The 16,360-nt window shown below is 41.8% G+C and overlaps 1 protein-coding gene across 4 annotated transcripts in view; it reads right to left on the bottom strand.

Moving 5' to 3' along the window:
* The window catches only part of LOC131935721 (neuroglobin), a 30,182-nt gene extending 14,243 nt beyond the window's left edge, over positions 1-15,939 (bottom strand). For 2 of the 4 annotated variants that reach the window (XR_009385972.1, XM_059292309.1), the window contains exons 1-2: positions 15,815-15,939; positions 8,762-9,262 (exon numbers count right to left, since the gene is read on the bottom strand). Coding sequence is in view for 3 of the 4 variants with exons in the window: in XM_059292309.1 (XP_059148292.1) it covers positions 8,762-8,976 (215 nt within the window). In the remaining variant the exon portion in view is untranslated. Of the gene's footprint in view, positions 1-8,761; positions 9,263-10,178; positions 10,269-12,521; positions 12,604-15,814 lie in introns of those variants that run through there. The other 2 variants (XM_059292310.1, XM_059292312.1) reach the window with 2 other exon arrangements.
* Positions 15,940-16,360: the final 421 nt, after the last annotated feature.

Genomic DNA, 16,360 nt, shown 5'->3' with positions numbered 1-16,360 from the left:
ACCAAGTCAAATGTGGTCTATCACACTAATCAAGTCAAATGTGGTCTATCTCACTAATCAAGTCAAATGTGGTCTATCACACTAGCCAAGTCAAATGTGGTCTATCACACTAACCAAGTCAAATGTGGTCTATCACACTAACCAAGTCAAATGTGGTCTATCACACTAACCAAGTCAAATGTGGTCTATCACACTAATCAAGTCAAATGTGGTCTATCGCACTAATCAAGTCAAATGTGGTCTATCGCACTAGCCAAGTCAAATGTGGTCTATCACACTAATCAAGTCAAATGTGGTCTATCACACTAATCAAGTCAAATGTGGTCTATCACACTAATCAAGTCAAATGTGGTCTATCACACTAAAAACAACTTGAAATCCAAGAACTACACGTGACAAGTATCACGTGACGGGATCAACACGCACGTGAGCAACTGGCTCTTGCCTGACTTAACTGGCCACCAGTGGCCCGGTTGGCCACCAGTGGCCCGGTTGGCCAAATTCTACAAGCGCCGCTTGTCAAATTTCTGCGCTCCAACAGCCATGTGGTAACGCCAACATTTTGGCCCAACAGAGGCGCTTTTGTTTTCTCACCTCGTCAGCTCAGGCTAATCTAGGGCGGGGCATCACACACACACACACACACACCCGAGATTAACGCGAGCTTAGGGTTAGCTGATTACGTACTTAAGCCGTACTGGTCTAATGGATTTGTAATATGCGTGCTCCATGTGTTAGGGTTAGGGTATAGACCTATAGAAAAAAAATGTAATTTTTAATTTTTTTTACACATTTAAAAGTTTTTTACTATAGATCTAGAGGTAATTGAATAAGTAACTCTAGGAAACTAGCAAAAAGAGAAATAAACGGTACGTTCTTTTATGCTCTAAAGAAGACAAGCAATTGAAGTGAGGTTTAGGGTTAGGGTTAGTCTCGGTCAGAGGCGTAGCGACCATTCCCGGCGCCCGGGGACAAACAAATTTTGCACCCCCGCTCGAACTATCGAGTTGCACCCCCCCCTCAAACTTTCGATTTGCAGACCCCCCTCATATATTTGTGTATATTTATAAAGCACAAATGCAGCTAAAATAATATTTTATTTTGTTTTTCAAACTCATTTTGGCGCCCTCTAGCGCCCCATAAGGTTGGCGCCCGGGGACATATGTACCGCCTGCCCCCCCCCATTCGCTACGCCTCTGGTCTCGGTAACCCAAGCCCAAATCCTAACCCACACCCTAACCCTAACCCTAATCCTAACCCTAACCCTAATCCTAATCCTAACCCTAATCCAAATCCTAACCCTAACCCTAATCCTAACCTAAATCCTAATCCTAATCCTAATCCTAATCCTAATCCTAATCCTAATCCTAATCCTAATCCTAATCCTAACCCTAACCCAAATCCTAATCCTAACCGTAACCCTAACCCAAATCCTAATCCTGACCTTAACCCTAACCCTAACCCAAATCCTAATCCTAACCCTAACCCTAATCCTAACCCAAATCCTAACCCTAACCCTAACCCAAATCCTAATCCTAACCCTAACCCAAATCCTAATCCTAATCCTAACCCTAACCCTAACCCTAACCCAAATCCTAATCCTAATCCTAACCCTAACCCTAATCCTAATCCTAATCCTAACCCTAACCCTAACCCTAACCCTAATCCTAACCCAAATCCTAATCATAACCCTAACCCAAATCCTAATCCTAATCCTAATCCTAACCCTAACCCTAATCCTAACCCAAATCCTGACCCTAACCCTAACCCAAATCCTAACCCTAATCCTAACCCAAATCCTAACCCTAACCCTAACCCAAATCCTAATCCTAACCCTAACCCTAATCCTAACCCTAACCCAAATCCTAACCCTAACCCTAATCCTAACCCAAATCCTAACCCAAATCCTAACCCAAATCCTAATCCTAACCCTAACCCTAACCCTAACCTTAACCCTAATCCTAACCCAAATCCTAACCCAAATCCTAACCCTAACCCTAATCCTAATCCAAACCCAAACCCTAACCCTAACCCAAATCCTAACCCTAACCCTAACCCTAATCCTAACCCAAATCCTAACCCTAACCCTAACCCTAACCCAAATCCAAATCCTAATCCTAACCCTAACCCTAATCCAAATCCTAATCCTAATCCTAATCCTAACCCTAACCCTAACCCTAACCCTAGCCCAAATCCAAATCCTAACCCTAACCCTAACCCTAACCCTAACCCTAATCCTAACCCAAATCCTAACCCAAATCCTAACCCTAACCCAAATCCTAATCCTAACCCTAACCCTAACCCTAATCCTAACCCAAATCTTAACCCTAACCCTAACCCAAATCCTAATCCTAACCCTAACCCTAACCCTAATCCTAACCCAAATCCTAATCCTAACCCTAACCCAAATCCTAATCCTAACCCTAACCCTAATCCTAACCCTAATCCTAACCCAAACCCTAACCCTATGCTATTTTCCTGATCAAATAGCGACATAAAAGTTCGTGATTCGTGGAGCCAGGCAAAAAGTAATTCAGTCAAGTCAAAGTATCTGACCTCTCACGTTGAAGTAATTCAGTCAAGTCAAAGTATCTGACCCCTCACGTTGAAGTAATTCAGTCAAGTCAAAGTATCTGATCTCTAACGTTGAAGTTCGGAGAATCGTGAGACCCTGTCGCGTCGTTTCTTAACATTTCTTGCATTACCCGTTCATATAAATTCTTTCTATTTGAAGTGTTTTAAGATTTATCTACTCATTTTCCTGTTTATATCATTATAGCCCCCCCCCCCCCTCCCCCTTATAGCATCTTTTCTATTTCTTGAACATGAACAAAGTTCCTATCTTTTTGTAAAGCAAAATCAACATCTAACCCTAACCCTAACCCAAATCGAAACATCTGTACCGGAAATGAAATATATCTCAAACCAAAACTTAACCGGAAACGAAAATTAAACCAGTAACTAAATTTTAACGAGAACCGAAATTTTAACGGAGACGGAACCTTAACTGAAATCTGAACCTTAATCTTACCATTTTCGGAACAGGCATTTTAACCTGATACGGAAATTTTAAAATGAAATAAAAATTTAGCCCGAAAGTAAAATTTCAAATTAATACGCAATTTAATACAGAAACCGAAACATATCCGGAAACGGAAATTTCCGGTAACGGAAATTAAACTGGGTATTTAACCGAAATCGGAAGTTTATTACGAAGTTAATTTTACCCCAAACGGAACTTGATTCGAGACCTTATTTCAACTGGAAATAAAACCCTTATAATGACCCTAACCTTTACCCTTACCCTAACCTTTACCCTAACCCTAACCTTTACGGTAACCATTAAAATAACCCAAACCTCTACCCTAACCCTAATTATTGCGGTATTTATTTATTTTTTATTGTATATCTACATACACCTCTAATAATAAATAAGGAATTTTGTCGTTTAATTGTGTCTCTCTCATTAATGTCTTCTTTAGTATTGTTTATCCCTTTCGACATTCGATTTTTACTTTCACGTATACGAAGTATAGAGGAAGTATTGTAATCGTGCAAAAAATCGAAATCGAGATTTTTACAAATCTCGACGTTTTACAGCTCCTTAGGTTACAAAAACATAGTTTTGCAATTTTGTCCGTATGTCTGTGTATCTGTGTGTATGTGTGTATGTCTGTGAACACGATAACTTGAGTACCGTAACTCTATCAAATTTTGAGTAATTTCCGTTGACCGGAAGTAGTACTTTACGCTAGAATAACACATTATACAGAGCTTGTTCGCAGTCTGGAAAAAAAATCTGGAATTTAGAAAAGAATATTTCAGAAAATCACCAGTTTTAGACAGGAGTTTTAAAAAGTCTGTAAACTAATTTTAGAAACAAAACTTGTCCACAAAGTCCATATTTTCCGACTTACAAAAAGGTTATACTAAAGAGAGTGGGGGGGGGGGCGGTCCCCGAGCATCTACTACGGGGGGGGGGGGGGAGGGGAGGAGGGGGCATTCAAAAGAGGTGAATTTTTTTCTTTTAATTAAAAAACAGTTGCGATATGTTGTGTCATGGTGTCATCAAAACTCTCCATGTGTTTGCCGATCTCACCCAAAACAAATTTGACACTCAATCGTCTGTCACTCGTTTTGAGATTACACTGTCTGTATGGCAAAACTTATAGAGAAAAGGCGGGCATCAGTGAAGGGTAGTCCTATGGTAGTCATTGATATTCCCTTAATAAATGTCTGTGATATTTATTTAGTATAGTGTAGGGGCATCTTTTAGAGTACTTGTGACCAAATTATTCCCATGCACTGTAGAAGCATCTTTAAATTAATTATTCGTTTATTCTTTATAATGTATTTTAAGAGCATCTAGTAATATGCCCACTTCACTCTACAATACATTTTAAATGCATCCATACGGTAAGTATGCCCATCTTCATTTTAAATATTTTAAGGGCATTGAAAGTAATTGTGCTTGTATTCATGTAATACCATCGAAGGGCATGATACAGTAATTACATCCATCAATATTGTTACTCTAAAGCTTTTATGTACATTTTAAGGGCATTCTAAGGGGAATTATGCCAATATTATTATAATTAGATTTTTGGGGGATCTTTGGTGAAATATATGGCCGTTTGTAGTGTTATAGCGCCCATACATTTTGGGTTCAAATGTAAGAGCATCCTTTAGAAATGTACTCATTTTCATGCATTATATGATCATACAAAAAGAATGTCTATATTGTTTTTAATACTCAATCGTGCCCCGGGAATAGACTAATATAAAGTGTTCAGTGTGGTAGGGTGATAGGGTGGTGGTAGTGTGGTGGTAGTGTGGTGGTAGTGTGGTGGTAGTGTAGTGGTAGTGTGGTGGTAGTGTGGTGGTAGTGTGGTGGTAGTGTGGTGGTAGTGTGGTGGTAGTGTGGTGGTAGTGTGGTGGTAGTGTGGTGGTAGTGTGGTGGTAGTGTGGTGTTGTGATGGTAGGGTGGTGGTAGTTGTGTGGTGTGGTGGTGGTAGTGTGGTGTGGTGGTAGTGTGGTGTGGTGGTAGTGTGGTGGTGTGGTGGTAGGGTGGTGGAGTGTAGGGTGGTAGTGGTGGTAGTGTAGTGGTTGTGTGGTGGTAGTGTAGTGTAGGGTGATGGTAGTGAGGTGGTGTGGTGGTAGATGGTAGTAGGGTGGTGGTAGGGTGGTAGTGGGTTGTTGTGGTGTGTGTGGTGGTATGGTGGTGGTAGGGTGGTGGTAGTAGTGGTGTGGTGGTAGAATGGTAGTAGGGTGGTGGTAGGGTGGTGGAGTGGTAGAATGGTAGTAGGGTGGTGGTAGGGTGGTGGTAGTGTGGTGGTAGTGTGGTGGAAGTGTGGTGGTAGTGTGGTGGTAGTGTGGTGGTAGTGTGGTGGTGTGGTGGTGGTAGGGTGGTGGTAGGGTGGTGGTAGTGTAGTGGTGTGGTGGTAGAATGGTAGTAGGGTGGTGGTAGGGTGGTGGTAGTGTGGTGGTAGTGTGGTGGAAGTGTGGTGGTAGTGTGGTGGTAGTGTGGTGGTAGTGTGGTGGTAGTGTGGTGGTAGTGTGGTGGTAGTGTGGTGGTAGTGTGGTGGTAGTGTGGTGGTAGTGTGGTGGTAGTGTGGTGGTAGTGTGGTGGTAGTGTGGTGGTAGAATGGTGGTAGTGTGGTGGTAGTGTGGTGGTAGTGTGGTGTTGTGATGGTAGGGTGGTGGTAGTTGTGTGGTGTGGTGGTGGTAGTGTGGTGTGGTGGTAGTGTGGTGTGGTGGTAGTGTGGTGGTAGTGTGGTGGTGTGGTGGTAGGGTGGTGGTAGTTGTGTGGTGGTAGTGTGGTGGTAGAATGGTGGTAGGGTGGTGGTAGGGTGGTGGTAGTGTGGTGGTAGTGTGGTGGAAGTGTGGTGGTAGTGTGGTGGTAGTGTGGTGGTAGTGTGGTGGAGGTGTGGTGGTAGTGTGGTGGTAGGGTGGTGGTGTGGTTGTAGTGTGGTGATGTGGTGATAGTGTTGTGGTGTGGTGTGGTGGTGTGGTGGTAGTGTGGTGGTAGAGTGGTGGTGTGGTGGTAGTGTGGTGGTAGTGTGGTGATAGTGTGGAGGTAGTGTGGTGGTAGTGTGGTGTGGCAGTGTGGTGTTAGTGTGGTGGTAGGGTGGTGGGTTAGGTTTAGCGTTAGGGTTAGTGTGGTAGTAGTGTGGTGGTAGTGTGGTGGTAGTGTGGTGGTGTGGTGGTAGGGTGGTGGTCGTGTGATGGTAGTGTGGTTGTAGTGTGCTGGTAGTGTGGTGATAGTGTGGTGGTAGTGTGGTGGTGGTTGTGTGGTGGTGGTTGTGTGGTGGTGGTTGTGTGGTGTTTTGGTGGTAGGGTGGTGGTAGTGTGGTGGTAGTGTGGTGGTAGTGTGGTGGTAGTGTGGTGGTAGTGTGGTGGTAGTGTGGTGGAGGTGTGGTGGTAGTGTGGTGGTAGGGTGGTGGTGTGGTTGTAGTGTGGTGATGTGGTGATAGTGTTGTGGTGTGGTGTGGTGGTGTGGTGGTAGTGTGGTGGTAGAGTGGTGGTGTGGTGGTAGTGTGGTGGTAGTGTGGTGATAGTGTGGAGGTAGTGTGGTGGTAGTGTGGTGTGGCAGTGTGGTGTTAGTGTGGTGGTAGGGTGGTGGGTTAGGTTTAGCGTTAGGGTTAGTGTGGTAGTAGTGTGGTGGTAGTGTGGTGGTAGTGTGGTGGTGTGGTGGTAGTGTGGTGGTATGGTGGTAGTGTGGTGGTGTGGTGGTATTGAGGTGGTGTGGTGGTAGTGTGGTGGTAGTGTGGTGGTAGTGTGGTGGTAGTGTGGTGGTGTGGTGGTAGTGTGGTGGTATGGTGGTAGTGTGGTGGTGTGGTGGTATTGAGGTGGTGTGGTGGTAGTGTGGTGATAGTGTGGTGGTAGTGTGGTGGTATTGTGGTGGTAGTGGTGGTAGTGTAGTAGTGTAGTAGTGTGGTGGTGTGGCTGTAGTGTGGTAGTGTGGTGTTAGTGTGGTGGTAGTGTGGTAGTGTGGTGGTAGTGTGGTAGTGTGGTGATAGTGTGGTAGTGTGGTGGTAGTGTGGTTGTAGTGTGGTGGTTGTGTGGTGGTAGTGTGGTAGTGTGGTGGTAGTGTAGTGGTTGTGTGGTGGTAGTGTGGTGGTAGTGTGGTGGTAGTGTGGTGGTGTGGTGATAGTGTGGTGGTAGTGTGGTGGTAGTGTGGTGGTAGTGTGGTGGTGTGGTGGTTGTGTGGTGGTAGTGTGGTGGTAGAGTGGTGGTGTGGTGGTAGTGTGGTGATAGTGTGGAGGTAGTGTGGTGGTAGTGTGAAGGTAGTGGGAGGTAGTGTGGTGGTAGTGTGGTGTGGCGGTGTGGTGAGTGTGGTGGAGGGTGGTGAGGAGGGAGGTAGTGTGAGTAGTGGGTGAGTGTGGTGGTGGGTGGTGGGTGGTGGAGTGTGGTGGTGGTGTGGTGGTAGTGTGGTGGTATTGTGGTGGGTAGAGTGTGGTGTAGTGTGGGTAGTGTGGTGGTATTTGTGGTGGTAGTGTTGAGGTGTGGTGGTAGTGTGGTGGTATTGTGGTGGTAGTGTGGTGATAGTGTGGGTAGTGTGGTGGTATTGTGGTGGTAGTGTTGGTAGTGTCGTAGTGTGGTGGTAGTGTGGTGGTAGTGTGGTAGTGTGGGTAGTGTGGTGGTATTGTGGTGGTAGTGTTGGTAGTGTCGTAGTGTGGTAGTGTGGTGGTGGTAGTGTGGTGATAGTGTGGTGGTAGTGTGGTGGTAGGGTGGTGGTAGTGTGGTGGTTGTGTTGTGGTAGTGTGGTGGTAGTGTGGTGGTTGTGTTGTGGTAGTGTGGTGGTAGGGTGGTGGTAGGGTGGTGGTAGGGTGGTGGTAGGCCTATATAGCGGCAACGCGATTAGTTGTATACTAAAAAATTACCTTAAACCTAACTTGAAGAAATTGGTGAATACATATAATATCATATCCCAAAGCAATCAGACACAAACGTGTGCGTAAGGAACGGGGTGGGGGCTTTAGCAAATATAACAAGCAATGTCCCCAGAGGTTAATATTCGAATGTTTGAAATAAAAGAATTCATTAGATCAGAGTTGTATAAGATGTGTTTATTTCAATTATTTGACCGGCTTTGGTTAGGGTTAGAGTTATTATTTATTATCCTCATTGGTATTATCAAGTTTGTTGTATTGAGCTATACATTAGTGGAAGAACTCGACATGTTCCAACCCTATCCCAACCCTATCCCAACCCCAACCCCAACAATAACCTAACCCTAACCCAACCCTAACCCAACCCTAACCCAACCCTAACCCAACCCTAACCCAACCCTAATCCAACCCTAATCCAACCCTAACCCAACCCAACCCTAACTCTAACACTAACCCTTGTCGAAAGTTTTACCATACCTAACCCAAAAAAAAACTCAAACCCTAACCCTAACCCAACCCTAACCCAACCCTAACCCAACCCTAACCCAACCCTAACCCAACCCTAACCCAACCCTAACCCATCCCTAACCCAACCCTAACCCAACCCTAACCCAACCCTAACCCAACCCTAACCCTAACCCTAACCCAAACAAAAAACCCAAACCCTAACCCTAACCCAAACCCTAACCCTTATGCAAAAGAATAATGCATTACACCTTAACCCATAAAGAAAGATAATACAAAAGCAAATTAGCCTTAATCTAATCTTAAACCCTCAATGTAGGTAATACATAGCTTACACTAACCTTAACACATGAAGCAAGTGAGCTTATACCTAACCTTAATCCATCAAACTAGCAGTGACCTACCTAACAAACATCTCCACGCCAAAAGCTACTTCATCTCGCATCACCCCCTTCCACGACTGTTTGAGTGAAAAGACTTGCCGGACGTTGAGCCCGCTCCGGTTGTCGGTTGTGATGACTTTCTTCTCGTCCAACTCTGAGAAACTCAGACCTTTGTTGTTGTTGTCATTGCTACTGGTGTCATCTCCACACTGACAACAACGAAATAAAGCTTTCATTTCCTCGCCTCAAACCCTCGAAACACGCAAAAACGTAGATCCACGGAACGTCTCACTCGACACAAACTTATCCACTTATCCACTTATCAACGTATCCAATGGTTCATCCTTTCCTAACTGAAGATCCTTATCAGCAGTAGGCCAATCGGGCACTAAGTAACGCTACCACAAGCCATAGCAGCATAAAGACATTCCTCGTCTTACATAGAATCCTGTCTAAGTCTCACATACAATCCATTGTACATAGACCTTCAAGAGCGCATAAGCTAGAAGAAGACGGTGGTACCTGAAAAGAAATCGGTTTCACTGGATCGATATATCGAGAAACGGGTCAGAGCACCGCGGCCAGTCGTCATTCACACAGCCCACATTATCTCCCTTACTCTACAAGCTGGGCACATCTCAATGGTGAACACAGTATGAAAACATTTACAGATCAAAGCCTTGTTTCTTTGCAACACATTTACAGATCAAAGCCTTGTTTCTTTACAACACATTGACAATACAAGTGGGAAAAGCTTTACTGCTAAATTCAGATTTACAGAATATAGTGGTAAAGATTTACAGCACAAGATGGAACAGATTTACAGCACAAGATGGTACAGATTTACAACACAAGATGGAACAGATTTACAGCACAAGATGGTACAGATTTACAGCACAAGATGGTACAGATTTACAGCACAAGATGGAACAGATTTACAGCACAAGATGGTACAGATTTACAACACAAGATGGAACAGATTTACAGCACAAGATGGTACAGATTTACAGCACAAGATGGTAAAGATTTACAGCACAAGATGGAACAGATTTACAACACAAGATGAAACAGATTTACAGCACAAGATGGAACAGATTTACAGCACAAGATGGAACAGATTTACAGCACAAGATGGAACAGATTTAAAACACAAGATGGAACAGATTTACATCACAAGATGGTACAGATTTACAGCACAAGATGGTACAGATTTACAGCACAAATTGGTACAGATTTACAGCACAAGATGGTACAGATTTACAGCACAAGATGGTACAGATTTACATCACACGATGGTACAGATTTACAGCACAAGATGGAACAGATTTACAGCACAAGATGGAACAGATTTACAGCACAAGTGGTCAGGTAAGGTTTCGCAGTTCCTATAAAGATCTCAACAGAATAGTTGGCAAAACTAGTTTCGACCAAATCTTACCCTGAGCAATAGGACAACGAGGCACTAAACTAGAGAAAAAGTCTTCAACTCCTAGCTCTCTTTAGCACACAACACACGCGTACAATGACGTCACGATTTGGCAACGCTGAAAATGTTATGAGCCAAGCTATGCCAGCGGGGTATAGTGTGTACTGGGACTGTGTAATCATGGCTGGTGTGTAATCTATGGCTGGTGTGTAATCATGGCTGGTGTGTAATCTATGGCTGGTGTGTAATCATGGCTGGTGTGTAATCTATGGCTGGTGTGTAATCTATGGCTGGTGTGTAATCTATGGCTATGTGTAATCTATGGCTGGTGTGTAATCTATGGCTGGTGTGTAATCTATGGCTGTGTGTAATCTATGACTGGTGTGTAATCTATGGCTGTGTGTAATCTATGGCTGTGTGTAATCTATGGCTGTGTGTAATCTATGGCTGGTGTGTAATCTATGGCTGGTGTGTAATCTATGGCTGGTGTGTAATCTATGGCTGTGTGTAATCTATGGCTGTGTGTAATCTATGACTGGTGTGTAATCTATGGCTGTGTGTAATCTATGGCTGTGTGTAATCTATGGCTGGTGTGTAATCTATGGCTGTGTGTAATCATGGCTGGTGTGTAATCATGGCTGGTGTGTAATCTATGGCTGGTGTGTAATCTATGGCTGGTGTGTAATCTATGACTGGTGTGTAATCTATGGCTGTGTGTAATCTATGGCTGTGTGTAATCTATGGCTGTGTGTAATCTATGGCTGGTGTGTAATCTATGGCTGGTGTGTAATCTATGGCTGGTGTGTAATCTATGGCTGTGTGTAATCTATGGCTGTGTGTAATCTATGACTGGTGTGTAATCTATGGCTGTGTGTAATCTATGGCTGTGTGTAATCTATGGCTGGTGTGTAATCTATGGCTGTGTGTAATCATGGCTGGTGTGTAATCATGGCTGGTGTGTAATCTATGGCTGGTGTGTAATCTATGGCTGGTGTGTAATCTATGACTGGTGTGTAATCTATGGCTGTGTGTAATCTATGGCTGTGTGTAATCTATGGCTGTGTGTAATCTATGGCTGGTGTGTAATCTATGGCTGGTGTGTAATCTATGGCTGGTGTGTAATCTATGGCTGTGTGTAATCTATGGCTGTGTGTAATCTATGACTGGTGTGTAATCTATGGCTGTGTGTAATCTATGGCTGTGTGTAATCTAAGGCTGGTGTGTAATCTATGGCTGTGTGTAATCATGGCTGTGTGTAATCTATGGCTGGTGTGTAATCTATGGCTGTGTGTAATCATGGCTGGTGTGTAATCATGGCTGGTGTGTAATCTATGGCTGGTGTGTAATCTATGGCTGGTGTGTAATCTATGGCTGGTGTGTAATCTATGGCTGGTGTGTAATCTACGGCTGTGTGTAATCTATGGCTGGTGTGTAATCTATGGCTGGTGTGTAATCTATGGCTGGTGTGTAATCTACGGCTGTGTGTAATCTATGGCTGGTGTGTAATCTATGACTGGTGTGTAACGACATGCGGATAAAGTGAAGCTCCGGTCTGGCGTGCCGACACAGAGCGGTCAAGTATTGATTTTTTGAACGCCCCCATTCGGACACTTGTGCCGGTAGTTAGGTACGGTTGGCCGTACTGTCAAATGTGTGGGAAATATCTGGACCAGTGCGGTACAGTTAGGTACGGTTGGCCGTACTGTCAAATGTGTGGGAAATAACTGGCGGTACAGTTAGGTACGGTTGGCCGTACTGTCAAATGTGTGGGAAATATCTGGACCAGTGCGGTACAGTTAGGTACGGTTAGCCGTACTGTCAAATGTGTGGGAAATAACTGGCGGTACAGTTAGGTACGGTTGGCCGTACTGTCAAATGTGTGGGAAATAACTGGCGGTACAGTTAGGTACGGTTGGCCGTACTGTTAAATGTGTGGGAAATAACTGGACCAGTGCGGTACAGTTAGGTACGGTTGGCCGTACTGTCAAATGTGTGGGAAATATGTGGAACAGTTGCGGTACAGTTAGATAAAGCTAAATGTGCTATCATGTGGAACCGTCTCAATGTTTTGATTATTGATTTGAATATCTTAGCTGTTTTATTGCACGGTCTTAGTGGTAGGCTTATTATGGGCATTTCAAATGTAAATGTTTGATTCTTGTAATTTTAACTAAACTTAGATGCAAGCATTACTTGATTTTATTCTAGAGATCTAGATCTAGGTATTTAGATCTACTGTCGTCAATTTACACTCTAGTTTTTTGCATGATTTGAAATTATTTTTAATATAAGTTTGAATTTATAAAATGATATATTCTCTTAAATTGCTTCGAATATCCTTTTTCATGAACTTACCAAGTGAGAAAATAAACGCCAATTGTAATTCAATAACTTTCCTATCTGCCTTTAAAGTAGTTTTATTCTTCCATCAACGGATAGAGCCCGATTTATTCAATGTGCATACACTTTTGCACTATTGAGATACCATCATTTGAAAAATGTTTTAGGTGCGCAACATTTTGTTTTAGCCAACTCTAGAACTAGTATTGATCAATGGCGTAGCCAGGACAGTGGCGGAACTAGAAAAAAAGGGCCACCCCGCAAAGAATTTTAATGGGCCCCATATATATATATATATATATATATATATATATATATATATATATATATATATATATATATATATATATATATATATATATATATATGGGGCCCATTATATATATATATATACGAAAATATACATAGAATACTCATTTCGGGCTTGTTCGAGTTTTTAAAAAAAATAATTAAAAATACCTAGTTTTTATTAAAAAGTAAAAACAAGTTACACCACTTCATTTGTGTGACTGCTATTAGATCTAGTCCGTTAAAAAAAATCTCCGTTGTACTATGTTTGCTATAATGCCTCCAAGGAATACGTCAGTCGAAATAATATGAAGCAGAGTTTCTTACCGCCCGCCCCCCCCCCCCCCCCCCGAACGAAATGAAATTTATATAATTTATATGGAAAATATAAAATATATACTTTGAACAGTGTCCGCCCCCCCCCCCCCCCCCGAAAATTTAAAGTGCCCCCCCCCCGGAGAAAAAAGTCTGGAAGAAACACTGATATGAAGCATGAATGCTGTGTATGTGTAATGGTTTCTCGCCGTATGTTTATTTTATGTTTTTTTTGTATTTATATTATTAGTTTTAAGTACATTTCTGTTTTATGCTTTTTCATTCTTTATTATGTATTTTTTAAAAAAATAATAATTAAGAGAAGTAATTGCTTTTTAATTTGTTTAATGCAAATCTATTAAAAGGTGCTGAAGAGCACACATATTTGACTATTTAAAAAGGGAAATAAGTCATGGAAGTGGTTTGACCGTTTGCGTATCTTTCACACGATGGATTTATTTTCAAAAGAATTTTGCCGACAACAGCATGTTTGATTGTAGGAGAAAGAGGACTCGAGATGGTGTCTATAGAATAAAGATAATCAAACAGCAGCTGCAGTATTCTTTTTACAAAACATCCATCAAGTCAAAAATGCAAGAAGTTTTTTTTTTAACTGTAAAAAAATTGATTATGGTCGGCTGCGGGCCCCTAAACGTCTTGGGCCCCCCGCAATGCGGGGTCTGGCGGCACTGTAGTTCCGCCCCTGAGCCAGGATCGTCTCATGGGGGGGGGGGGGGGGTTCACATTTTTCCATCATTATATATATATATATATATATATATATATATATATATATATATATATATATATATATATATATATAATAAATTGAAAGTAGTATAAGAAATAAGAGAAAAAAATGTATGCCGACAAAACAAAACAATTTATCACTCTAAACAATATATATATATATATATATATATATATATATATATATATATATATATATATATATATATAATGAACGCAACACAATCTGTTTTGTAATCCTTGTAAAAACTATTTGATATAATGATTCCTAGAATATTAAGACTAACGAATTATGGGAAATAATCACTCTCTTAATGTAACTATGTATATTTCTACAAATTTAATTGTAAATGTCAAAACAGATCAATAATTATTTTTGTATGTAGTATAGTTGCTTTACACTATTCGTTTTTAAAAAATATGTTTTCTACAATCAGAATTAAATATATTGTCATCATAAATGCTAAAATCTTAAAGCATAATGCTATTTGTTTAAAATCAGAGTTGGTATAAAATCACGCTTTTCAATGTTGCATTGAAACTAAATTTAATAGGTGAAACATTTTAAATAATATCCTACATTTAATCTAAAACATTGATCTCATGGTTCAATACACACATTTTTAAATTAGCTACTGTTTTTTGTGTTCTTTAAAGATCATTTTTTAAATAATGATAAGGTTTGGGTTGGATCACTGTATTGCACACACACACACACCTCTTTTTACAAGTAATTGCAAAAACAATATTTAAAGAGTTTTACCTTTTTCAAAAGCTATGATTCTGGCGGCATGGTTCTTTGGTACCTCATTACGCGGTTCCCCAAATGTACCAACAGATCAGTTTGGGGTGGGTTGGGAGGGGGGGGGGGTAACTTCATTCACCGCTGTCCGGTCACTTTAGGTCAATAATCCTACCCAGCGTATACCTAGGTGTAACATTAATGTCCCGTTTTAGGTGTTGAGGTGGGGAGGGGAGAATAACCAACTCAGAGTGAACATAGCGCCAGTTTTTAGGTGACTGTTCTAAACATACTTATACAATTATACATATATACTGATTCAGAAATAGATTTAAATAAGTAACAGCGGTATCATGACTGTAAACATTTTTTTTACAGAGGGGTCCATGGGGGGGGGGGGTGTAACCACCACCCCCCCACCACCCTAACCCTAACCCCTCCTTCCTGCCTACGCCACTGTAGAGAAAGTATTGTAATCGTGCAAAAAAAAATCTCGACGTTTTACACCTCCCTGAGTCGGAAAGACATATTTTTGCAATATCGTCCGTACGTGTGTTTGTGTGTATGTGTGTGTCTGTGGGTTTGTGTGTAGGTGTGTCTGTGGGTTTGTGTGTAGGTGTGTCTGTGAACACGATAACTTGAGTACAGTTACAGCTAGGTTTAGGAAGTAATTTTAACTATTTCCGATTTCTCCAAATATATGTGAATATATAAAGCACTAGTAATATTCTGTACTATTATACACATATTGTTTGGCGTTCACTTGGTGCACGATTCTTTTTTCTACGAAATTCTATTCTATTTTATTTTTAAAAGTTTAAGTAGGCTAATTAAAAATGGATTAAAAAGCATGTCTATATCCCGAGGTGCCATCTCCCGTAGTGTTATATAAGAATATTCGAGAAAGTTTAGGGGAGATCACTCCCAGATTATTTTAAGGTTAGGATTAAGGAAATAAATAGGTATAGAGTTTGAGTTAGAGTTAGGATCATAACTGGGGGGGGGGGTAATTATTCAGGGGATAATTAGGTAATTGCTAAGGGGGTGAATGCGTTGGTAAAATTTCCGGGGGGTGGGGGGTAATTGGCGGGGGGGGGGTAATGTCCTGTAGTCGAATGTTTTATATGGCATATTCATATTCTTATGTGACATACTCATATTGAAAATCCTAAATGTATTCACATTGAATGTTTTATGTTTGACATAAACTAACCTTAGAAACATCTCCATGCCCGCCTCCTCCATATTTCGCCGTATTCCCTTCCAAGATTGCTTGATTTTAAAAGCTTGCCTAATGTCGATAGGACACTGGCTGCTGTCGTCACCTACTGATGACCGTGGAAGTGTTCTGTGAATCTGGTTGTCCCTCAGTGAATAGGGCGATGTCCCATCTTTGTGCGGGATTAGTTTACTATTGGAGCAGCCCATCTTCACTCAAGCGCCATATATTAGTCCAGAAGGGCAGTTGTGCTGCTTGTTCAACAAATGGGGCGGGTAGTGAGGCGCCTACCAACCGTTTCACCGAATTAATCCAATGGATTAGGGTTATGTTTTGTCATTTTATATTGATATCTAGGCAAGAAATAGTTTACGCAAAAACGGTACTACATTGTGTTTAAACCTGCGACATGTATACCTAGACCCTAATCCTAACCCTGACCCTAACCCTAACCCTAACCCTGACCCTAACCCTGACCCTAACCCTAACCCTTATATTGAATCAAAATCTACAGATAGACGTCAAATATCCACATGAACC

This window comes from Physella acuta, unplaced genomic scaffold (genome assembly GCF_028476545.2).
Source record: "Physella acuta isolate Inbredline_101_S28 unplaced genomic scaffold, ASM2847654v3 ptg000155l, whole genome shotgun sequence".
NCBI lineage: Eukaryota > Metazoa > Mollusca > Gastropoda > Physidae > Physella > Physella acuta.
This window is presented reverse-complemented; position numbering and strand designations above follow the sequence as displayed.